Consider the following 24,829-nt stretch of genomic DNA (forward strand, 5'->3'; position numbering starts at 1 on the left):
TTCACGGGGGCTGAGCTGACTCCAGGAGCAGGTGGAGGGCGGGCGGTGGGTAAAGCGGAGGCTGGGCTCCTCCCCAGAACCCGGTGACCTGCTGGGCATCTCGACAGAGCGCAGCACCAGCTCTGGGGCCGCCACGACCAGACCTCTGGGCAGGGCCAGTGCCAGCCAGACACCCACTCTGGCCGCCGTCACCAGGCCTCCAGGACACACTGAAGAGGTGGGCAGGGCCAGGCTAGGCTGCCGTGTCCTGACCCAGAGACCGGGGAATGAGGGTGGCCCAAGAAAAGCCAAGAGCCAGACCCCTGGGAGGGGAGCCCTGGCTGGCTGCACACTGCTTCTCGCGCGCTCTCTCTCTCTCTCTCTCACACACACACACACACACACACACACACACGTGCCCCTCAGCGGCTTCCTTGTGTACACAGACCCCTCCCCTCTCTCCACTGGTGAATTCACACTCCCTTGCTCAGCCACGACCCCCCAGCCCCTCCCCATCAGAGCCCCGTCTCCTGTGTCCCACCTGGACGTGTCTGTATCCCTGCCCAGATGGAGTTTCCAGGTGGCTTCACGCCTGGCTCACCCAGGAGGGACACAACCCCTGGGAGGTCACCCAGGACGGGACTGCCAGGCCAGAGCTGGAGCACTGATTCATTTCAGGTCTCCAGTCAGGGAGGAGAGCCTGGCCCCTATTTCTGGCCATAATCAGTCACGCAGGGGCAGGCCCAGCAGAAACCCTCCCGGGGCCTCCCACTCCAACAGGCAGATGAGCACAAACAAGCTATCCTAGGCTTGAATTTGAATCCAGAACTGCTTTGGCTCCAGGGGCTCCGGGCCACAACCCACATCTCCAGGTTGGCAACACCTACCTGAGAGTCAGCTCCCCAGGTTCAGCTCACTCCAAGAAAACAAAAGGAGGCTCAGATCGTCCCCACCTCCCAACCCAAGCAACCAGGATTTAAACTCAAGGTCCCAGATGCCGGAGCCATCAACCACTGAGGCTTTCCTTAGAAGTGAGACTGAAAGGCACTCAGTCATGTCCCACCCTTTGTGACCCCATGGACTGTAGACCCCATGAATTGTAGCCCGTTAGGCTCTTCTGTCCATGGGATTCTCCAGGCAAGAATACCGGAGTGAGTTGCCATTCCCTTCTCCAGGGGGTCTTCCTGACCCGGGGATTGAACACAGATTCTTTACCATCTGAGCTGCCAGGGGAAAGGACTCTCTAAAGCCCCAGGTCCCCAGAGCCTGGCAGTGAGCAGCCGTGACCAGAGCTCTTAGAGAGCTTGGGCTGTATGGCCCCCAACCCCCAAATGCACCATCCAACTTGCCAAGACCACAGACGAAACAGGTAAAACTGCCTCGATTGGGCGCCTGCAGTGTCTCCGGCTGTCTGACCCAACAGTTCATTCTTCTATGGAGGCAGCAATGGTCCACTTTACAGATGAGAAAAGCAAGGCCTGGAAGACTGAGGCGCACACCAGGACCGTGGCCAGGGCTGGGCCCAGAGGATGATGTCATACCCGGGCTTCCAGCCGTCAGGCTGCCCTGCCTCAGGCGGGCTCCCAGGTGAGAAGGGCGGGTCCCCAACACCAGTCACAGGAAAGGGAGCAGAATAAACAGCGACGGCAAAGACCAGGACAGCGGGCGACACCAGAGAGCTGTTACTTCCCAGCTACAACCCAGTGGAAGGGACACTTCACTGTTTCCACCTTGCATACGAACAGTCTGACTTTTGGGGCTTCTCTGGTGGGTCAGATGGTAAAGAATCTGCCTGCAGTGCAGGGGACCCAAGTTCAATCCTCGGGTAGGGAAAAATCCCCTGGAGAAGGGAATGGCAACCCACTCCAGAATTCTTGCCTCGAGAATCCCCAAGGACAGAGGAGCCCAGCGGGCTACGGTCCAAGGGGGTCCCAAAGAATTGGACACAATTGAGCGACTGACACACACAGCCTGACTTTGGAGTGTTTCTGTGACTCCTTCCAGCAGCACAGCTGGCAAGGGACAAAGCCAGGGTGTGGAGCAAGACCTGCTTTCTATTTCACAGGCTTGTGGGGAAAATATAGGAAAAAGTAACACGTTTCAGGACTGAACTCTCCCCTCCGGCCCAGTAGGTCCTTAGCCAAGGACTGCCCTGCAGCTCCACCCCTTCTCACACCTCCCGCCCAGTCTCTCCCCGTTTTCCAGCCGCCAAAGCAAAGGAAGGAGGCTCACTTACTGTGTCTGGGGCCTTGCGGGCTCTGGCTTGGGCTCTAGGTCTGCGGGAGGTGAACAGGAGCGTCCATCAGGCCAGCGGCCCAAGGGACTCAGCACACACCGCCCCATCCCCGGCCTCCCCCAGCCCCACACTGTCATTAAGCTCCCCTGCCTGTCCTGCTGGACCCCACCCCGTGGCCACGGCCCACATTCTACCAGAACTGGTCCCCCTGCCAGCTCTTGCGTGCCCCCACCCTCAGCTCCCCAAGGAGCTCCTTGCCCCCAAGCCTGCAGGAAGTTCCTGCTGGTCTAGTCCCCAGTCCCTCCTGAGGACAGAGGCTGATGTTTCACACGGGTCTTATCGGGGCCTTCCCGCCCACAGGGCTCTGGGAGAGGCTGCTCTGGCTGGGTGACTCCCTGGAAGGAGCTGCGGGGTGGGGGAGCTTGGGAGAAACAAGCCCTGGGCAGTAACTGTCCCTGAAGCATAACCAATGGCCAGTCGCTTCCATTTACGACGTGCAAGAGCGCACCAGATGCTGCAGGCATGCTAGGAATCTCCAGGGCCCAAGGGAGGCGATGGGATGCAGCTTCCGCCCAATAGTCTGTCTTTGGTCCCCGCGTCCTGGGGACAGCACGAGGCATCACGGGGAGCCGGAAGCCTCCAGGCGGCTCTGAGCCCCCTGGAGTCCTGCAGACCCTGAGCCGTGAAGACATCGGGCTCCCAGAGCACCTTACCGACGATGGGGGCAGAGTCCAAGTGGATCAGGGGTGTGTCTGCCTCGGTCTCCGCTGCGGCGCCTGGGACTCCCGGGCCGGCATTGGTGTCCTCGTCATCATCACTGTCGTCAAACTCAAAAGCCTCGCCAGGGTCGTCTTCCGCCTCGGGGGAGGGGCCTGGGCCTCCGGGAAGCAGCCGATCTCCTGGAAGGAAGGAGGAGTTAGCCGCGTTTGGTCCAGAGAGACGGCTGCAAGTGGGGAGCAGCTGGGGTCCAAGGGAGGGCAGGTCCCAGGGACGAGATGAAACCCACGTGAGGGCCAGAGGCTCTCCTGTCCCCTGAGGGGCCTGGGGTTGGGTTGGGACCCTAAACAGAAGGGCAGTCGGCGGAGGGCAGGGACAAGCTTCCGAGGTGAGTGCATCTGGGCTCCAATACAAGGGAGCCTTTGACTTTCTTGTTTTCTATTTCCCTATTTTGTAAGCAAGCGGGGGTTTATAAATGCATCTGCCTGGGGCGGGGGGCGGGCACACACCTTTGGGTGTATTTCCACGTGTGCGTTTCCATCTGTGCATTTTGCATACGTGCAAATGAGCACAGCCAGGCTTGATGGGCACCCCGAGCTGTCTGTTGCATGCACGGGGCAGGGAGCAGCTGTCCGGAAGTGTCTGGAGCCTGAAGACAGCCAGTTTGGGGTACCAGGGCACAGATGAGCTGCGGCAGGGCTGGGGGCCGCGGTCCCAGCCTGGAGGGCTTCCCAGCCTCGGAGCCTGCTTCTCCCTCCTGGGAGAACCCCTTCGGGGCCAGGTCTGCCTGGGTCCCTCAGAGCTCAACTCAGGCAGGGACGGCCCCCTGACCACATCCCTTCTCTGTCTTTGCCTCCTGTTTACTTCATCTGCTCCTGTAACATGTGTAATGATTTGTTCTGCCCCCTTGAAGGGGACAGGTCCCGGCCTGGGGTATGTAGATGAACGTCACCAGCCAGGTCGGTGAACAAAGGGTGTGACAGCCACCAGGGCGGCAGATGCGGGGCACCCTGATGATGCGCCCTGGGGGGGTTCGGGGGAGAGAGCAGGACTTGGCTGTAGAGAGCTGAAGCGCACGCAGAAGAAACGATGTCAACAAGCCCAGCCTCTTGGATCTCTCACACACTCAAAAGCGCCAACTTCATCAACCTGGTTTTCTTGACAGTGACATTTGAGGGTCTCACTCTCTGGTCTTTGTTGCAGACACTCCCATGCATCCTGGCTCCTCGGTGTCCTCTGCAGACCCTCAGAGCTGCCTGAGAGCATCCTGCAGGGCTTCAGTCCTCAGTAAGTCCTCCAAGTAAAACAGAATTCTCAGTTTTTAGGTTGGGCATTTTTTCTTAGTCAACAAGTCGAATTCGGGGCTTCCCAGGTGGCTCAGACAGTAAAGAATCTGCCTGCAGTGTGGGAGACCCGGGTTTGATCCCTGGGTCGGGAAGATCCCTGGAAGAAGGAAATGGCAACCCACTCCAGTATTCCTGCCTGGAGAACTCCACGGACAGAGAAGCCTGGCGGGCTACAGTCCATAGGGTCACAAAGAGTCGGACACGACTGAGCAACTAACAGATATAACTCAGAAACTTTCATTAAATGTGTGAAGAAATGGAATCTCCGCCCTAAAGGGCATCACAAGCCCTCGCCTTCCCACCCATTTCATCTGGCTGAGGTCTCCCAGTCTTCTTCCTTGGAAGACTTCTTTCCTGGAATCTGAAGCTAAACAGAACCTCAAGTGTTCATTTAGCCCATCTCCCTGGCTCTTGCAAACCTCGGACACGACTTAGGAACTGAACAGGCTACCTCGTCCAAATGCACTCTAAAACCCAAGGACAGAGCGGCTGGGTTCAAGTCTAAAGCTGATCACCCCTCCCTGGGCTGCCCTGAGCAGACCGCTCACAACTCCTGTCACGCAGTTCAGGGCATGAGGTCTGGGCCCGCCGGGTCCTGTCTGAGTGCCTTTCACCTCTCTGAACCTTAGTCTCTTCCCCTGGAGAGCAGAGGATGAAAGGGCACCTACCTTATAAAGCTGCCGTGAATGGGACCCGAGATGTAGGTCAGGGTTTCTCAGCCTCGTGTCCAGGCTGCGAGGCCTCTGTGTTGGGGCCACTACATGAGGTGTACCAGCCTTTCTGGCCTCTGGCCTCCAGCTGTGACAACCGAAAGTGTCTGCAGACATTGCCAGCCAAAGGCCCCCGGGGGACGAAACTGCCCCCAGCGGAGACCGCTTGAGTAGATGCAGCGCTTGGCACACTGCCCGGTGTGTGTTACACAATGACGCCTCTTGTGCTTTCTGCGCCTCCCAGCCCGAGAGCCTTGAGGACAGGACTGCCGTGGATGCCTCGGTAAGCAAGCGGGTGGGGAGGGGGATGGAGCCGAGAGGCAAGTGGACAGACCAGCAGATGGACACACGGGCGTATCTGATTCTGGTAGTCTCTCTGACAAGAAAAATCCAAAAATCCACAGTGACTGGGGGGGTTTCCAGAGCAGAATGTTTTCGGTGCAAGTGTATGAAATTCAAGAAGCCCCTTCCGGGACTTCCCTGGTGGTCCAGTGGCTAAGACTTTGCCTTCTAATGCAGGAGGTGTGGGTTCGATGCCTGCTCAGGGAGCTAATATGCTACATGCCATGTGACCAAAGGTGGGGGAGGGACATAAAAATGTAGAAGCAATATTGTAACAAATTCAATAAAAACATTTTGAAAAATGGTCCACATCAAAAAAACATCTTAAAAAAAAAGCAGTAGCCTCTTACTCCGCTGTGTGAGCACAGTAGAAAGCCGGAGCTCACCGCCTTTCCCTGACTCCCGGGGGTGATGACCGAAACAAGACCAACTGAGGCGGGGATGCAGCCCCTGCTCCTGGGAGCTGCGGGGACCCTAAGGCCCAGGCCATCGGGGTGGACTCCTCTGGGCGGTGACGTGGCCAGGGGTATGAGCTCCTCCCCCAGAGGTGGAGAAGCAGACACTCAGGGCCTGCGATGAGCCCACGTGACTCTTGCCGAAGCCTCCCAACCACCCCCGCTTTACACCAGGCCTCAGAGATTTCTCAAGGTGAGGCGAAGCACCCGGGGAACCAGCTGAAAGTGGGGAGCCAGGTTTGAACCCTGATCTGCCTTGGTTCCCTCTCCGCTCAGCCCAGTGGCTTCCTGGAAGTCCCTCTTGAGCCCCTGCACTCTTGGCTCCGTGATGCTGAATTCAGGAGGAGATCCAGAGGCTGGGCCAGAGGCCAGATTACTAACCTTCAAACGGTTCTCAACCCACTGGGGGGTCATAAAATCAATTAGGGGGCTCCCTGGAAGCTTTTTGCTTTATGAACTGCTTACTGAAGATCTTTTTTAAAATTTTATAATACCAATAGGCTTCCCTGGAGGCTCAGTCGGTAAAGAGTCCGCCTGCAACGCAGGAGACCCGCCTGAGCACAAGAGACCTGAGTTCAATCCCTGGGTTGGAAAGATCCCTGCAAAAGGAAATGGCAAACCTACTCCAGGATTCTTGCCTGGAGAACTGCACGCACAGAGGAGCCTGGCGGGCTACAGCCCATCGCGTAGCAAGAGTCAGACCTGACCTGACGACTCAGCCACCACCACACTGTTAATAAATCCACATGTGGTTTTACTTTTGATGTTGCTGTCAACACTTCCGTTCTGGATTTACGCACACACATCCGTACAGTGTGTAGCGCAGACCCTCCTGACGCTCTCCTCTGCTCACTCCCCTGCAGCCGTGTGGCCCTCCTCGCTGGACCACGCAAGTGTCCGCTCTGCTACTGCCTCTGGACCTTTGCACCTCAGTCCTGGGGTCCAGGCTGCCCTTGCCCCAGGGAGCATCTCCCGCCCTCAGGGGCCTCCAGGTCTATTTACAACCTGTCACCTCCTGAGGGTTCTGGGGACCAGAACTGCCCACAGTGGCATCTGGGGCTCCTGGCGCGCCTTGCCTGCTTTTCTTGTCTCTGTGGCCCTTATCAGCACGTGGCAGGCTGTGCTTTTCCCTGTCTTTCTGTCTGTCTCCTCTACTAGAGCACATGCCTCCTGAGGGCGGGTGTTTCACTCACTGTCGTACCCCCAGCATCTGGTACTGTGCCCAGCACGTGACAGGTACAGAATAAGGACTTGGTGAATGCACACATACGCTCCTATTGGCAGGTCTGTGGGCTGAAATTTTAGACGATTTTAAAAAATCCTGTAAAATGGCTTCCTGGTGGCTCAGTGATAAAGAATCTGCCTGCCGGTACAGGAGACATGGATTCAGTCCCTGGTGCGGGAAGATCCCACATGCCATGGAGCAACTGAGCCCGCAAGCCACAACTACCGAGCCTGTGCTCTGGAGCCCGGGAGCCCCAGTTACTGAGCCCTTGCACAGCAACTGCTGACGTGTTGCTGTGCGCCCTAGAGCCGGCGCTCCACGACCAGAGCAGCCACCGCGATGGGGAGCCCAGGATATCTCTGGTGGTCCCGTGGTTGAGAATCCGCCTGCCAATGCGGGGGACATGGGCTCGATCGCTGGCCTGGGAAGATGCCAAGAGCAACGAAGCCTCTGTACCTACAACTGCTGAAGCCCGAGAGGGCCTGTGCTCCGCAAGAAGGGAAGGCCCTGCAGGGAGAAGCGGTGCCCCGCAACTGGAGAAAAGCCCGCACCGCAAGGACGACCAGCACAGGCGTGAATGCAGAAATAAATAAAATAAAATAAAATGAGATGCCCACACGCCAAAACTTGGGAGTGGCCTCAGCTCGCCTTAACTAACTAGAGGAAAGCCAGCACGGCCACGAAGATCCAGCAGAGCCGAAAATAAATAAATACAAAAAGTTATTTTTAAAAATACTGGAATAAGTGACCACGAAGTCCCTGCCCACTACTATTTCTGGGCTACCAGAGCCAGACCTGTCCTGACCAAGGAGGCTTCAGGGCCCACGGTCCTGCCCACGTGAGCCTGCTGGGCGGACAGTGGGGAGGATTCCCTTTGCACGCAGCCTGCATCACTGCAGTGACTAGCCTGGGTTCAGACCCCAGCTCTCCTGTGTACTGGCTGCTGTGTGAGTGTCGCGTTATCTCACCCTCGGGCTGCAGCTTCCTGGTCCATCAAATGCGAACAGCAGGAGTAGCTGCCTGACAGAGCGCTGGGAGGGGGGATGGACAGGCACACTGGAGGCCCCGGGCGCCCGGCCTCGCGGGCTGAACGCGAGCTCCTCCCGACGTCTCTGCTCGCCGTCCCTGTTGCCGCACCATCACATTATCGCTGTGCTCACTCACTCCGTCGTGTCTGAGCCTGTGCGACCCTCTGCACTGTAGGCCCCCACGCTCCTCTGCCGTGGGATTCTCCGGGCAAGAATACTGCAGTGAGTTGCCATTTCCTCCTCCAGGGGATCTGCCCAACCCAGGGATCAAACCCGCATCTCCTGTGTCTCCTGCATTGCAGGCAGATTCTTTACTCACTGAGCCGCCGGGGAAGCCCCAGTCATTATCGTGATGACTGTTATCATCACTTTGAGTCACATAGCCCAGGCCCTGACCCCGGGGGGGATGGAGACCGCCTCCCCATCCAGAGACCAGGCCCAGCCCCAGGCGACCCAGCCCCCAGGCTGTGTCCAGGGACTTAGGTTACTTTTGTGTTTTCTCTCTTTGTTGTTGTTGTGGTTCCGTTGCTAAGCCGTTGCTAAGCCGTGTCTGACTCTTTGTGACCCTACGGACTGTGGCCCCCCAGGCTCCTCTGTCCAAGGGATTCTCCAGGCAAGAAGACTGGAGTGGGTTGCCGTGCCCTCCTCCAGGGGATCTTCCCCACCCAGAGGTCGAAGCAGCATCTCCTGGGTCTCCTGCATTGGCAGGCTGATTCTTTACTGAACCACCTAAGTACAAACAGCAGGACTTCCCTCGTGGCCCAGTGGTGAAGAATCCACACGGCAATGCTGCAGATGCAGGGAACCGGTCAGGGAACTAAGCTCCCACATGCTGCAGAGCAACTAAGCCCATGAGCCACGTGACTGAGCCCAATCGCCACAACTAGAGGCCACGTGTCACACCAGAGGCTCCTGCCTGACACGACAGAGAGCCCGCGTGCAGCAAGTAAAGACTAAATTAAAAAAAAAATACAAATAGCTTCAGTCAGCCCAGCAATCTATCAGTTCAGTTCAGTTCAGTCACTCAGTCGTGGCCAACTCTTTGTGACCCCATGAACCGCAGCCAGGCCTCCCTGTCCATCACCAACCCCCGGAGTCCACCCAAACCCATGTCCATCGAGTTGGTGATGCCATCCAATGGTCTCATCCTCTGTCGTCCCCTTCTCCTCCTGCCTTCAATATTTCCCAGTATCGGGATCTTTTCTAGTGAGTCAGTTCTTCGCATCAGGTGGCCAAACTATTGGAGTTTCAGCTTCAGCATTAGTCCTTCCAATGAATATTTAGGACTGATTTCCTTTAGGATGGACTGATCAGACCATATAGATTGTACAGTATCCAGTGAACTGTTTCCAGGAGCCCCTGGGCCAGAAGATTGAAACAAAAGTAAGACGTGGTCCCTCAATGTCAAGGAGTTCACTACAGGATGAGGCAGGAAGATCTGACCCGAGAAAAACATAAAACCCCGAAGACCGAGCCAGTGCTCAACAGAGGGGGGGCTTGAGCTTGCCAGGGCCTGGGGCACAGCTTTGGCACCAGGCTGCCCCTGTACAGGGCCTGAAAGGGTGAGCAAGGGCCTGACAGGCTCAGGCTGGGGGGCGGCCAGGGCCACAGCAGGAGCGGAGAACAACAGTGAGTGGCCCAGTCAAAGCGAAGACGTGATTGAGGATGACGGGGTGAGAACACGGCTGCAAGGAGGTGGGGGGATTTGAATTTATCTGGGAAGACGGTGTGAAGCGCTCAGAGAATCGGAGAGTGGCCAAGAGCCTGCTTCCACCAGGTACCAGCCTGCAACATCAGATACGCCCAGCAAATGTTTGCTTAATGAAACTGAATTGATTTCATCATAAAGTAATCCTGCTCTCAGTTTGCACGTCTGGCCCCTCAGTGTGGAGCAGAAAGGGTGCAGGGTGCCGATGACGGGGAGCGGGGACATCGTGGAACCCAAAGCCACAGCCATGAATCAGGAAGTGCCCTTTTCCCCAAACTGTGTTCCCAGGATCCTGAGACCCAGCCAACTAGCCATGGCGCCTTTTAAAGTCAAACAGCCCATCCCTGGGTGACTGAGAGCTGAACTGAGCTCTCCCCACCCAGACAGACAGACCGCAGGACGGGAGGGAGCCACGCACACCTCTGATGTTCCTAGACGCTCTCTGAGCCAACCCCAGTGAGCCCCCAGCAAGTCCAGGGGGCCGGGACCCAGGGAGCCAGCCCACGCTACGGAGGAGGCGGGCCCACCACGCTGGTCCCCTACCCTGAGGAGAAGGACACGGAGGCTCAAGGGGGAAGAGATTCCTCCTGGGCTCGGCCCCGGGGCTCAGAGCGGGGCACAGGCAGCCGGTCCTGCCGACGCCCCAGTGACGACATGTCCCAGGCAGTGAGCCATTGATTAGCACACGCTGGAGCCCCACCTGTTCCTAAACCCTGCAATCACATGGGAGAGGCTGCCGTTATTAACACTGCGCTTGTGGGCAACGAGACGGCCAGAGAGACACCAAGCCACTGGGCTGGTTGGACTCGAGAAGCAGCCCTTGCTTGTTACCATTCTGCCGTTGGCCACCCCCAGGGAGAACAAGAGGACGGAAGGCCGGGCCCAGCGGGACAGACGGCCTCGAGCCCAGCTCCTCCAGGGTCCAGATCTACCGGCACTGTCCGAGGCCCCAGTGTTAGGATCGCCACGTAAAAATACAGGACATCAAACTGAATTTCTATGAAAAAAATTTTTTCAGCATAAGTATGTGTTTTTCCTTTTTTTTTTTGCCGACTCTGGCCACCCCACCATGGCCAGACAGCCTGGCTTTGGAACCTCAGCAGATGGAGATGGATGGGCAGCACCCCCAGCCCCTACCTCCTGCTCTCAGTTCTCAGTTTTACCCCCGAGGACGCCACAGTCCCAGGGGTTCTGCTCATCTCCCCAGGGGCCCTCAGGTGGACAGGCGAAGAGTCTCCAACCCCCACCCAGAGCCCACTTCCCATTATTTCCCTGTTGCAGAGGCCACTGGTCCAAGGGCACCCAGCTAACCGCCAGCGGGGCCAGATTCACAGCCAGGGTCAGAGGCCCTGGGCGGGACGCCAGACGAGGGGACTGTACCTGCGGCAGGCTGCAGAGGACGGGAGGAAGCCATCAGACGGGGCCGGCCCAGACCAGCACTGTCCAGCCGCTCGCCTGTGAAAAGAAGGCCAGGAATCTGATTAGAGGGCGTTCAAGGCCAAAGTTCCAGCCACAGAGAGGGGTCACCAGCTCGCGACCAACGGGTGCACGCCAGCCGGCCGCTCTCAGCCCATTTCCCAGCAGCTTCGGGAGCCCAGGATGGCGCGAGCACGGTGAATCATTAACCTGCAGAGAGACCAGCAGCTGCAGGTTGGCCACCCACCACCCGGGAGGCCCTGCCGGCCCAGGCCTCCCTGTGCCCAGCCCACGCGGCTAAGCTGGGCTCGCAGGTGGCCCCTCTGGCTGGCAGGGGAGCTCCAGCCTCGGACGCCAGGATCATGCTCAGCCCCCGCGTTCCAGAACTGGATCAGCCTGAAGGGTCATGGGTGTGGGCCGGATGCTTCCTGCTCCTCGCTGCCTGGTCACCATGGGTGCCCTGGGGCCACCCCCGCCCCACAGGCCCCACCGAAGGCCGTCCACTCTCTCTCCGTCTCCCCCTGCACCGCCCCCAAGCTTGGCCAGCAGGCACGTGGGTGTGAGGGAAGGAAAGGGCTTCGTGGAGGCGGGTGGCTCCAGATCGGGGCGGAACCCCAAGTGCTCGGAGCAGGGGGGCAGTATCTCCAGGCCTGGAGGTGGAGGAGCCCACGACCGAGCCGCCAGGGCCTGCTCTGGGCTTACTGGACCCTGGAGCAACCTTGCCAGGCGCGCCCCGCCGAGCTCTCCCCACTCCATCTCTGCACCCGAGTCTGAGCTGGGGGCACTTCGTCTAGACGTCCCTGTGGAAGAGTGGCTCAGCCCTGGAGGGAAAGCTCCAAACCCTCCTTTCTAATCAGGGCCTGCCGCACACTGGCTGCCTGCCTGCTTTCCTTTCCAATCCTAAAGCCTCTGTTTACATTAGCTGGCTTCCTAAATAAAAGTAGAATGCATGTAAATAGCAATTGATTAATAATAGCAAATATCTATGCAGTGCCTAGTCTACCTCAGACCTTATTCTGAGTGCTTTACAAATATTAATATCTATTCATCCAAATTAGGACAAAAGTGAGGCCCAGAGGGGATAAGTAAAGTAGCCCAAGATCACACAGATAGTGAGCGGCAGAGCCAGGGCATGAACCCGGTCCCTGGACCCCTGCGTGTGCTCAATTATAACCACAGTGCTCCACTTCTCTCAAAGTCCAAACAACACAGAAGCTTAGCTGACCATGAGAAGGCAGTCTCTGAGGTTCCCCAGGAGTGACCGCTGCTACCCGTTTCTGTGACTCCTTCCGGGACTGTGCCATGCGTGCACCAGCCTGTTCATCTGCATAAATGCCTTGCTTTATGCAGAAGAAAGCACACTGCATACCCTGTGGTACAACCACTTTTTTAAAAATTGAGGTTTATTTACAGCTTCTTGGGAGTCACTAGGGGTAAAGAACCCGCCTGCTAACGCAGGAGACTTAAGAGATGTGGGCTGAATGCCCGGGTCGGGAAGATGCCCTGAAGGAGGAAATGGCTACCCACTCCAGTATTCTTGCCTGGAGAATCCCATGGACAGCAGAGCCTGGCGGGCTACCGTCCGTAGGGTCGCCAAGAGTCGGACACAACTGCAGCAACTCAGCACGCACACGGTCTATTCACAGTGCTCCAGTGTGCGGCAAAGTGAGTCAGTGTGTGTACACACACACACACACCATTCGCTTTCAGATTCTCTTCCATTATAGCTTTTTACACGGTATCGAACGGTACCCTGTGCTATACAGACTGTTTATGTATTTAATCCACGTGCGTGCACGCTAAGTCAATTCAGTCGGGTCCAACTCTTGGCGATCCCACGGACGGTAACCCACCAGGCTCCTCTGTCCATGGGATTCTCCAGGCAAGAGTACTGAAGTGGGGTGCCATGTCCTCCTCCAGGGCATCTTCCCGACCCAGGGATCGAACCGGCGTCTCCTGCGCTGGCTTCTGGGTGCAGGCAGACTCTTTGCCCCTGAGCCACGGGGAAGCCCGTTCTACACGCAGCAGCGCGTCAATCTCAAACTCCTGATCTACCCGTCCACCCCACTTTCCCCTTTGATGATCGTAAGTTTGCTGTCTACGTCTGTTTTGTAAAAAAATTCATTTGTGTCAGTTTTTTAAGATTTCACATATGAGTGACATTACATAATTGTCTTTCCCTGTCTGGTTTACTTCACTCAGCAGGTCCTCCTTTTTGGCCACGTGCAGTATGTGGGGACCTATCAGGAGCCCCCCAACCAGGGATAGAACCCGCAAGCCCCGCAGGGGGACAGCAGACTCAGCCGCTGCATCACCCGGGGAGCCCTAGCAACCGCTGTTTCTGCTAGAGAAGCGCCAAGGTCATTTCAGAACAGCACAGTACATAGACATCAGTCTCGAGTTCATGCCTGCAGAGTGCTGGGGGCGGGCGTCTGCCATGACTGACATAATCCCTGAGTGGACGCCCAGGTTGTTTCCAGGCTTTGCTGCTATAATCCGTTCTCCACACACCTGGTCTTGAGCCATGGATGCGTGAACCTGTGGGGCACCCTCCTCGGCGGGATGGGCTGGGTCAGAGAATTGCACTTTTCACTCTGATTAAAAGCCAATTGATCTCCGCAAAGTGCGTGACTGCGTCTTTCAGTCCCACGCTGAAAACTCTCAGCAAAGGGTTGGGGAAGATTTAAGAGATGTGGGCTCGATCCCTGGGTTGGGAAGATGCCCTGGAGGAGGAAATGGCACTCCAGTATTCTTGCCTGGGAAAGTCCACGGGCAGAGGAGCCTGGTGGGCTACCTTCTATAAGGTCGCAAACAGTCAGCCACGCCTGGAGCGACCTAGCACACAACCCAAGGCGCGATGAGTAACTCGAGCAGCCAAACACACATCTATTTTCCCTTCTCTCCTCCCCGGGCAAGGACACACACCAGCAAGCCCCCGGCACAGCCAGGGCCTGTGGCGATCGTTCTGCACATGTGTGCCAGGGCTCAGGGTGAGTGAGTGAGGAGGGCAGGCTCAGAGCAGCCAGGGGCCCTGCGAGAGACCCTCCTGGCACAGCAGCCAGCAGAGAGTTCAAGGCTAGCTACCCGATACCGCCTAGGCCCCACTGCTCAGGGCCTATCATACTCGGATGAGCTATTTAACACCACCTCTGGGCCTCAGTTTATTCATCTGCAAAATGGGGATTAAAAAGGACCAACTTCATGGAGTCCTCAAGAAAATTAAGAGTAAATACAGGTAACACTCTTGCAAGGGTCCTTCGGACCCACGGTTCTTCGGCTGTCATTAGCAGCCAGGGCACAGGCTGTGACGACCAAGCGCTGCCTTGGGACCCAGGCTGGAAGTGTCTTCCCCAAGGGCAGGTGAGCTGAGCCTCAGTGTCCTCGCCTATAAAGTTGGGGTCCTGGCACCTGGCCCACAGGGCTCACAGCAGCACCCGAGCTCAGCCTCAGAGCCCTGGCAGGCTCGGTCGGTGCCAAGATGCCCGTTCTTGATGTCACCACCAAAACAGGACCAGTGGCTGGGACCGGGGGTCTGGATCCCGTGCCCCAGGAGTGCAAGAGACCCTGGGGAAGGCTCAGGGGGGAACCCAAGGGCTTCAAGCTGCGGGGACCTGGGCGAAGTCAGACCCATCTGCAAGCGGGGTTCCACCTCAGCTGCGCGGTGGGGCCCCAGGCCTCCCCTTGGCCTCCCAGAGCTTCGGGCTACATCTCCGTAAAATGGGCAGGACAGCCCCCGCCCGGAGGATGCCACAGGCTGGCAGGGCCAGGAGCGGGGCGTAGGTGTGAATGTGTGGAAGAAGCAGGCGGGGTTGCTTGGCTACTTCCTTGGTTAGTTTTTTTAACGTCTCCCCTGAGCTGCGTGTGGCCTGGAAGCTCCAGGGTGGGAGGCTGAGCCAGGAGAACTGTGCCGCGATGCTCCTAATACGAGCCTCTCTCCGAAAAGCGACCCAGAACCTCCTGCCGGGCCGGTCTCTGGCAGAAGAGGTGGCCTGGCTGGGGATGGAAGTCGACTGAGAACCAAGAGCGACTCGGATCGCCCACATCCAGGGGTTCCCAGTGGGCTCCTGCAGCGCAGGGAGGGAGAGGACAGAAGGAAACGCACGAAGGGTATGAACGGTGCTCGCTAGGGCGGCACGGTTCCACAGGTTTTCTTCCCACTTTCTTTCCATTTTTCTGAGTTTTCGAGCTCTTCTACAGTGAGCATTACAAGGAGGGAAGATGAAGATAAGCGTTCTCATTTTTTAAAGATTTTTTTTGATGTGGACTGTTTTTAAAGTCCATTGAACTTGTTACAGTATTGCTTCTCTTTCGTGTTTTGGTTTTTTGGCCATGAACATCTCGGCTCTGAGCTCCCTGACCTGGGATCAGGCCCCCAGCCACCACCGTGGAAGCCAAAGTCCTAACCACGGGGCTGCCAGGGACGCCCCAAGCATTCTCATTTTTAAAAAGGCTAAATAACATCACAGGTCGGAGCAGACAGTAGCTTCAAGGCGGCGTGGAAAGGGTGGAACCCGTTGGTCGATCAGAGTTCACACCCCAGCTCCGCCACTTGCCACCGTTACCATCTAGCCTCTCCCCCGCCCACCCCACGGACACCCTGCACTGCTGAGCCCGGGGCTGCGGTGCGGGCGGGTGCAGCTCCCGGCGCCCCGGCCACTGTCGTCACGGCGCCGTTCACAGCCCTCCGCGTGGGTGGGGGTTAGAGGAGACTTTCTGCTCTTGGGGGTCATCGCTCTCTCAAAACGACCGCCAGCACTGGACAGGCAGGCGGGCCCCCTGAACACAGCTCTTCCTGGTGACGCCGCACAGAATGGCCAGAAGCAGGCGGTGCTTCTTTAATATTTATTTTTATTTGTTAATATTTTATTTGGCTGCACCGGTCTCTGTTGCAGCACCAGGATCTTTAGTTCCGGCACGTGGGATCCAGCTCCGTGACCAGGGATCGAACCTGGGCCCCTGCATTGGGAACTCGGAGTCTCAGCCCCTGGACCGCCAGAGAAGCCCCCAAGCAGCGCTTCTCAAGCTCATTCAGGCAGAGAGAGAAGCAAAGGACCAGCCCAGCTCTGGGTGTGCCCGCCAAGCAGGTCAAGTTCAGCGACCGGAACCCCGAGAACAGCCGGATTCACACTTGCCTCCACCCTCAGCAGCCGTGCTCGCCACAGCAGGTGTCTTCCAGGCTCTAATTTAAGCAAAGCCTTGTCAGTCTGTCCTTCCTCTAGAGTTCAAGGTCCATCCAACCCAGAGGCCCAGCAGGAAGTCATCCTCCAGGCTGCCTGCACCAGGCCCTCCTCACTAGCTCTTGAAACTGGCCATGCGTGCTAAGTCGCTCAGTCGTGTCCAACTCTGCAACCCCAGGGACTGTAGCCCGCCAGGCTCCTCTGTCCATGGGCTTCTCCAAGCCAGAATACTGGAGGGCTTGCCATGCCCTCCTCCGGGGCTCTTCCCGACCCAGGGATTGAACCCGGGTCTCTTAACGTCTCTGCGCTGGCAGGTGGGCTCTGGACCATCTCCCACCTCTCACGCCAGTGACTGGCCCCATCCACTCGCCCAAATGAGGCCGAGAGAAACACACAAGAAAGCCTCTCTGATCGTCACAAATCAGGCCAGGAGGGTGAGGACCGGGAAGGCTGGATGCTGGAGGGAGAGTGTGGCTGGGGAGGGGAGGGTGGGCTGCAGACTCGCCAGAGGAAGGGGAGACGCCAGCCCGTCCTACAGAGCCAAACGAGGGCCAGGCTCTGGCCCGGCCTCCCCCGCAACTCTGGCCTCAGAGGCACCGTGTCCAGCTCCTGGAAGCCAGGAGGAAAGTGCTCGACCGGAGGTGAGACGGGGGTGGGGGTGGGGGGCCCTGCTGCGGCCACAGCCTCCAGGGGCCGTGCTCGCTTTCAGCCCTTGTCAGCTGTGAGCTTGGCCCACCCACCAACTCTGCCATCATAGCGGCTGTCCCGAAATACACACCCTCAGGCTCTTCCTTGTCGCCTCAAAATGAAACCCAAGCCCCCCCAGCTCCCCACTCCCCGCCGCCAACTCCCCACCAATCTCTCTCATCTCAGCAGCTCCCAGGCCTGGCCTGAGAGCTCCAGCTTCAGGCCCATCCCTGACCCCACTTGTTCTGTGTCTCTGGGTCTTTGCTTGGTCTGTTTATTCCCTCCAGTGCGACCTCTCAGAGCCAATAAGCAAACTCCTACTCAACCTTTAAAACCCAGACCCTGCTCCTCTGTGAGACCTCCCCAGACTCATCTTATGCAGTATTTCCCAAGCTTGGTTTAAAAAAATACCTGTGCGTGTTGGCAGGGGAGAAGGTACTTCCCTGGAGGTCCAGTGGTTGAGTCCACCTGCCAAGGCAGGAGACGCGAGTTTGATCCCCGGTCCAGGAAAATTCCACATACCTCGAGGCAACTAAGCCCCTGCACCACAACCCCTGAGCTCACTCAACTAAGCCCAACTCAGCCACAGCTTCTAAGCCCACACACCCCAGAGCCCGTGCACCACGACAAGAGAAGCCACAGCAAGGAGACACCTGGCGGCCGCAGTGACGAGCCCCAGTCCACCATGACCAGAGAAGGCCCGCACACGGCAACGGACAGCAGCACAGTCAAAGTAATTTTTTAAAGAAAACTAAAAAGACCTGTTGCGGGGGGCACTTCCCTGGTGGTCCGGCGGTTAAGACTCCACGCTTCAAAGGCAGGGGCCGCGGGTCAGAGAACCAGGCCCCCACGTGCTGCATGGTGTGGCCAGAAAGCCCCGAGCCCTGCGCTCCGGCTCGCAATCCTGAACTGGGAGCTCACGTGTGCCACCAGAGAAAGGCTGCTTTCAAGGAGCACAGGTGACCCCGGGACGCCTGGCGGCCCCGTTGAAAGTGTCTCCCTGCCTAGGCTGGCCGCTTCCTTTCCTCTCAGGGGCTGCCGCGGGACCGGCAAACAGCCCACGGTGGAGACGCACTCACTGAACAGAGCCGAGCACCTGCATCTGCCCAGGGCACCTCACCGAGGAGCCCGGGGGCTGGGGTGCCCCTGCCCCGGGAGGGGGCCATGGCCTGGCTGGCAACCTCCGCTCCCCCGGGGGTCCTCTGCCCAGAAGGACCAGGGCCGGGAGGACGGCGCACGCAGCACCCCCCGGCTGCAGACCGTGCAGGGCTGGCTCGCGGGGGCTCTGGAGAGGCAGGGGCTTAGCCGAGAAAACACAGGCAGGGCGACAGCGAGAAGGACACGTCCAGGGCTCAGAGCCCCGGACAGAGCGCAATGAGACGCCTGGACCATGCTCCGCTGGGGCCGCAGAAACCAGGTCCAGACACTGAACCTGTGGCTCGCCCTCCCCGCTAGACCCAGGCAGGCACTCACCCTCTGCTTCTCGTCGCCCGTCAGACGCCGGTGCAGGAGGAGAGACGTCTGACGGCGCCCGAGGGGCCTTCACAGACTTTAGTCCCCTTCCTGGGGCTCCCACTGCCCCATCCTGCCGATCGCTCCACGGAGGCCAGGCTGCCCGAACACAAGAACGCCCGGCCTGACCTCCGGGACCCTCGCCACCCATGAGATCACACAGCAATCACCTTGGAAGTGGTCATCGCGGGTGTCTCCTGAGCACTGCCGTGCAGCAGACCCCCTGCCCAACTGGGCTCCCACAACTGGTGAAGAACAGGGGGCAGAGAGACAGACGCTCTGAGCCGAGTCCCTGGGCTGCGGGCAGGGAGGCCCAGGGCGGCTCTCATGGGAGGGCAGCGCAGACCGGGCGTCACGGAGATGGACTGTGGCTGAGGGCAGGGGTGACGGGCAGGAGCCTCGAGTGCTGGAGACACAGCAGCGCCAGGTCTGCTCCCTGCCCACCGGGCACCAGGCTGCTCAATGGGCTTCCTGCCGCGGGCAGGGGTGCGGCTGGCCGGTGGCTGAGCCTCGGACAATGGAGGCCCTGTCCCGGCCCCGGGTGAGTGTCCCCTCTCCCTGCACTGACCTCCTGGGCGTGCTCCGGGTCCAGGATCCCCAGGCAGGACCGGTGAGGGCAGCCACCCGAAGGGGGCCACCAGGCAGAGGATCCCACTGGGCCCCTGGCGGCAGGGACTCGTGGGGGCTGTTGCTAGGAAACCATGGCCAGCACAGTCCCCAGAACAGCCCCTCCCCTTCTTCCTCCCCTTCTTCCTCCCCCTCCTCCTCCTCCTCCAGGCGCCCCCCACCCCTGCCTCCAGCACATTAACCCCTTTGTACCCAGCAAGCCAGTTCAGGCAGGAGGCCCCAGGCTAAAGGGCCAGGTGAAAAACTGCTGATCGGAGCGTTCTGCATCCTTGGTCACATCCTGGGCGGCCCACGCGACAGGGCCCCGCACAAACACTTGGAAGCATGGACTCTGCACCACCCTTTCACCTTTCTGCGCCTCAGTTTCCCCATCCAAAGCCCACCTCGCGGGCAATTTAGTACCAGTGTGACTCTAGAATACTCATACCATCAGCAGAGCATTTCCAGGCTGGAAAAAGTGAAAAGTCAAAGGTGCTCAATCGTGTCTGACTCTTTGAGACCCCATGGACTATACAGTCCATGGGATTCTCCAGGCCAGAATACTGGAGTGGGTAGCCTTTCTCTTCTCCAGGGGATCTTCCGGACCCAGGGATCAAACCCAGATCTCCCTCATTGTGGACGGATTCTTTACCAGATGAGCCACCAGAGAAGCCCAAAACATCTTTTTCATGGATGGGGAAGCTGAGGTCCACACTGGGGAAGCAACTTTCCCAAAGTCACCCAGGAAACACGAGATGGGACCAGGAAGTGGAGGGGCTTGACTCCAGGCCTCCGGTCTGAGTCTGTCTGACTCCAATCTGACAGGACGTGGCAAAGGATGGACGGTCCAAGCTGCAGAAAGGGCCAAGGACCTCCAGATACTGGGCCACTTGAAGCCTCAGCCACTGGACCACCAGGAACATCCCATTTCTGTGGGAAGACCACCGCTACCATTTCTGTTTTAAAGACCACTTCTTCGGTCACACTGCCAGCCTGACCTCCCCAGGAGCTCCAGACTTCTGCCCAGAAGTACACCTGCCCTCACTGCTCCCAAGCATCCCACCTCAGCTGGGGGCAGTTCCAGCCTGCCAGAGGCGCAGACTGAACCCCTCGGACCCAGCCCTGGCTCCTCTGCCCCCCACACCTGCGTGCCTCCCATCCGCCAACCTTGGTGGCTCCCACTTCCACCACCCCCTCCAAAGCACCATCTCCTCGAGGGCCATCAGCCCCTGACGGGCCTCCTGCTCCCCCTTCACCCCTCGCCCGACATACTCTGTTCTCAACCAGCAGCCGAGTCACTCCTCTGCGCAAACCCTCAAATGCCTACTTCATTCTCCGTGGAAACCGGGCTCCTCACCTTGGCCTACAAGACCCCACCCGATGAGTCCCTCCCCGCCCTCCCTGACTTAAAAGCCTACCTCTCTCCACAGCTTTTCCACCAGAGTCACCAGGACCACGTGCAGGCCCCACACGTCCCGCCTCGGGGCACCAGGACCACGTGCAGGCCCCACACGCCCCGCCTCGGGGCCTCCGCACTGACGGCGTGGTTTGCTTGTTCGTGGCTGTGCCGGGTCTCCGCTGCTGCCCGGATGCCCTCTTCCCTGCAGTGTGCGGGCTGCTCACTGGGGTGGCTTCCCTTGTGCAGCACGCGCTCTAGGGTGCACGGGCTCAGCAGCTGTAGTCCCAGCTCCAGAGCACAGGCTCAACACCGTGGAGCCCAGGCTTCCTTGCTCTGTGGCACGTGGGATCTTCCCGGTCCAGAGGGCAAACGCGTGTCTCCTGCATTAGCAGATGGGTCCCTAACCACTGGAGCACCAGCTGGCTGCTCTGCCTGAAACACTCTTGCCCAGTTACACTCAAGGGCCACGCCTGCCCCGCGTCAGGGCTCTGCTCCAAGGCCACTCTCAGAGGCCCCTCCAAGCACCCGCTTCTCAAACAGCCCACGCGTGACCGCGGCACACCATGTCCTCGGCCTCCGCTCTCCCCGTCTTCATGGTATTTGACCCTCCAGGCGTCTATATATCCAGATGCTTATGCTGGACCAGAACGTGGACATCATCGTTTACGTCCACCGCTCCATCCACGGCCCTGCAGCAGCGCCTGGCACACAGCAGACCTCGACACACACTTGCTCATGAGTGAGGGAAGGCCAGTCCATGCCAGCCCCAAGGTCTGTCCCACCTCCACCTTCAGGGGCGGGGAAGAGGCGGCCGAGGCCCGGGGGCCCCCACACCAGGCCCGCCCGAACCCAGCCTCAGCCAGGACGGCCCCTCCCCAGAGAACTGCACAGACAGACTCAGGGCCAAGCCGTGCAGGAGGCGGCTCCCCAAAACCCATCTGGGAAGAGGCCCGGGGCCCGTGTCAGGCAGTGATCAGAAGAGGGGTGGGGTGGGCACGACTATTGTTACAAACTTGCTCCCCAAAGACCAGGTTCTTGCTCTGGTGAGTCCGGTGAGTCCGGAGCATGGGGCTGGGAGAGGGGACGGGACCCTGAGGTAGCCGTGGCTGCAGCCCTCGGCCGCTCCGGCAGGCAGGTGAAGGACCCTGGCACATGCCTGGCTCTCCTGCGAAGGGTCACACAGCCCCCACGGGCAGTCTGCCCGCGTGGAGGGAGCCTCCCGGTCGCGGCCCACAGGGGTCCACTCTGGCTCCAGCCTCTTCTTCTGGCCCAAGCTCTGCCTCCCTCAGTGAAGAGGCTGTCACTTTGTCCCAGAGAGAGCTCTGGGCAGGAAGAAATGACCCGTGCAGAACTCGGAGCTAAAAAATAGCTCAGCCCACCCCAGCAAGGCGAGGCGAGCTGTCTGGGCAGCATCTGGGGTCTCCTGAAATGCCCCGTGTGGAGCTCCAGGGGACCCAGAGGCCTCAGCCCCAAGGCGCAGCACTGAGATTCAAGCCGCCCCTTTAATATGTGCCGCAGCCTCCCCCAGGGAAGACGTGAGTGTGTTCCCTGCGCTCCCTGTCCTCCGCACCTGCCAGGGAGTCACAGAAAAGCCCGTCCTCCCACCAAGCCCCAAAGGGGGCAGGGCACCCACAAGGGATGGAATCAGCCCATTTTACAGAGGAAGAAACTGAGGCTCAGGGACGTAAAGAGATCCATCCACGGTCAAGAAGGCCATCAGAGGCCGATCCGTGATGAAGCCCCGGGTGGAGACGTCCAGCCACGTCTGTCCCCTGTAGCGGCTGCCTCCTCCTCAACAGACCGAGGGATCCATCACCGCACACCCCTGCAGTGAACATCTCGCCTCCCAGAGGTGCTGCCTGGGGCTCGGGGCAGAGAGCAGAGGAGGCTGGGCTGGAGGAGCTCGGCGGGAAAGGAGGTGGTTTCAACCATGAAACGGATTGGCCCTGAAGCCTGCTGTCCTGGGAGGGAGTCAAAGCCCGGACTCTGACCCCGGGGCAGGGGGCGGGGGGGACTGTCCCAAACACCAGGCCGGTGCTCAGCAGACCTGTGACTGGACTCCTAGGGGTTGAGGCAGCTCAGACGCCGCCCGCCGCCCGTCCTGCAGAGGACGCCTGTGCCCCTCCTTACAGCCCTTGGCGCAGAACCCGCACGGGCGCCATGAGCTCCGAGCCCGCCCGCTGCCTGGTGGGAGTGAGGTGCCCCTTGCACCAGGGCTCCCCACCCTGAGGCTGCCTCTGGCCCTGCAGGGTGTCCTCTGGGAGCCCCTTTTTGGTGCCATCAGGCCCCAAGCGTGGCTTCTATTTGTTTATTTCTGGTTGCTCCAGGTCTTCGCCGCTTGCACAGACCTTCTCTAGTCGCGCAGAGCAGGGCTGCTCTTCAGCGCAGCGCAGGCCTCTCCCTGCAGGGGCTCCTCGTTGCAGAGCGCAGGCTCCAGGGCAAGGGCTCAGCAGTTGCTGCTTGCGGGCTCCAGAGCTCGGCTCAGCAGTTAACAGCACCAACAGCGGGCCTCACTCACCGAACACTGCTGGTGTGCCGGCCCAGTCGCTCCGCAGCAGGAGGGATCTTCCCAGACCAGGGATCGAACCTGTGTCCCCCACACTGGCAGACGGAGTCTGATCCACTGAACCACCCGGGAAGTCCCAGGTAGGACAGTGACCAGCCCTTCACCTCCTTACTACGACACAAAGATTTTATTTCACCATTCTATCCCTGGTTCCCTCTTCCATAGTGAAAGTGAAGTCGCTCAGTCGTGTGTGACTCTTTGCGACCCCATGGACTGTAGCCTACCAGGCTCCTCTGTCCATGGGATTTTCCAGGCAATAGTACTGGAGTGGATTGCCATTTCCTTAAGATCCCCACTGCAAAGGGCTTTTATGAGGATTAAATGAGATATCCCTGATGGCTCAGACAGTAAAGAATCCGGCTACAATGCAGGAGACCCAGGTTCAATCCCTGGGTCAGGAAGATCCCCTGGAGAAGGGCATGGCTACCCACTCCAGTATTCTTGCCTGGAAAATCCCATGGACAGAGAAGCCGGGCAGGCTACAGTCCATGGGCTTGCAAAGAGTTGGACAGTACTGAGCGACTAACACTTGAACAGTAACTGAGATAATAATTCACATAAAATGCTTTGAGGAGAGCCTGGAACTCAGTAGGTGCTCAACAGATGTTTGTTGAATGAATGAATGAGCACCTCCCTCTAACTGGACAGCAGCCCCATCTACAGGAAGGGGGTCCCAGGCAGAGCTGAGTAGCCCGCGGGCCCTCCCCAACACTGTCGTCAGGAGCCTTCGTGGGCCAGTGAGAGCCAGATGAGAAGGGGCAGCCCCTCTCACAGCGTCTAACTGTGCCGTGACCCCACTGACGGGCTCAGGGACCCCTGGACCCGGCCCTGAGGCTAACACTCGGCTCCACAAAGTTTCCACCTGCGTCCTGCGCCTTTCAAAGTCAAGACTCCAGGGGCTTCCCCGGTGCCCCAGTGGTTGAGAAAGGCTCTTCTCCCGTGCAGGGGGGCCCGGGTTGGATCCCCAGTCAGGGAACTAGATTCTGTGCGTTGCAGTGCAGACCCTGCGTGTTTCAGCGAAGACCCTGCGTGCTGAGACTAAGACCAGGAACAGCCAAACAAAAAAAAGGCAATATTCCAGAAAGGGGGGTCGCAGTCGGGAAGAAGGCCCCAAAGGAGGCAGTGAAGGTCACAGTCAGGGAGAGGGCCCCAAAGGGAGCAGCGACGCTGAGTTTCCTCAGTTGCGGCGAAACACGGCGACCACCGAAACCCAGTGTATGGCGCCAGGAAGACGGTCCACCTGCCTGAACGCTGTGGTCGCGGGGTGGGGCAGCCTCGCAGCCTGCTGCCGAGGGTCCCTTATGCAAAGCCTGGAGACTTGGCCTGCAGAGAGCCGCAGACATCAGGCTGCTTTCCTTGCTTGAACCCAAATGCTAAACTCAGGAAGAGCAAACCCCCTCCAGGCAACAAGCTCACAGTGACTCCCCCACCGCGGCTGCCCCTGCCTGTCACTTGACACCGTGCCAGGAGCATCCTCAACTGACCTGTGGGAAGAGACGGACCTGGGAAGGCAGGATGCGGGGCTCCAGGATCCAGGGCTCGCTTCCCTGCTTGCAGCCACCAGAATGAACAGGCACTCCATAATGCCACACTGGTGTGGGCGGGGGGGTGGACGCAAGCACAGACACCTGTGGATTCCCTGCCAGGGCTGAGCCCCTCGCCAGGTTGACCCGAGGTCTGTCCTGTGGCCAGGATCTCAGTCAGGGGCAGAGACAGCATC

At 59.1% G+C, this 24,829-nt stretch overlaps 1 protein-coding gene across 1 annotated transcript in view; it reads right to left on the reverse strand.

Moving 5' to 3' along the window:
• Positions 1–24,829, reverse strand: part of ARHGEF10L (Rho guanine nucleotide exchange factor 10 like) — a 153,286-nt gene that overhangs the window by 103,782 nt on the left and 24,675 nt on the right. The window contains 3 exon segments of the mRNA XM_055574325.1: positions 2,216–2,255; positions 2,929–3,114; positions 11,127–11,201. Coding sequence (XP_055430300.1) covers positions 2,216–2,255; positions 2,929–3,114; positions 11,127–11,160 — 260 coding nt within the window. The 5' untranslated portion in view covers positions 11,161–11,201.

This window comes from Bubalus kerabau, chromosome 3, assembly GCF_029407905.1.
Source record: "Bubalus kerabau isolate K-KA32 ecotype Philippines breed swamp buffalo chromosome 3, PCC_UOA_SB_1v2, whole genome shotgun sequence".
Lineage (NCBI taxonomy): Eukaryota > Metazoa > Chordata > Mammalia > Artiodactyla > Bovidae > Bubalus > Bubalus kerabau.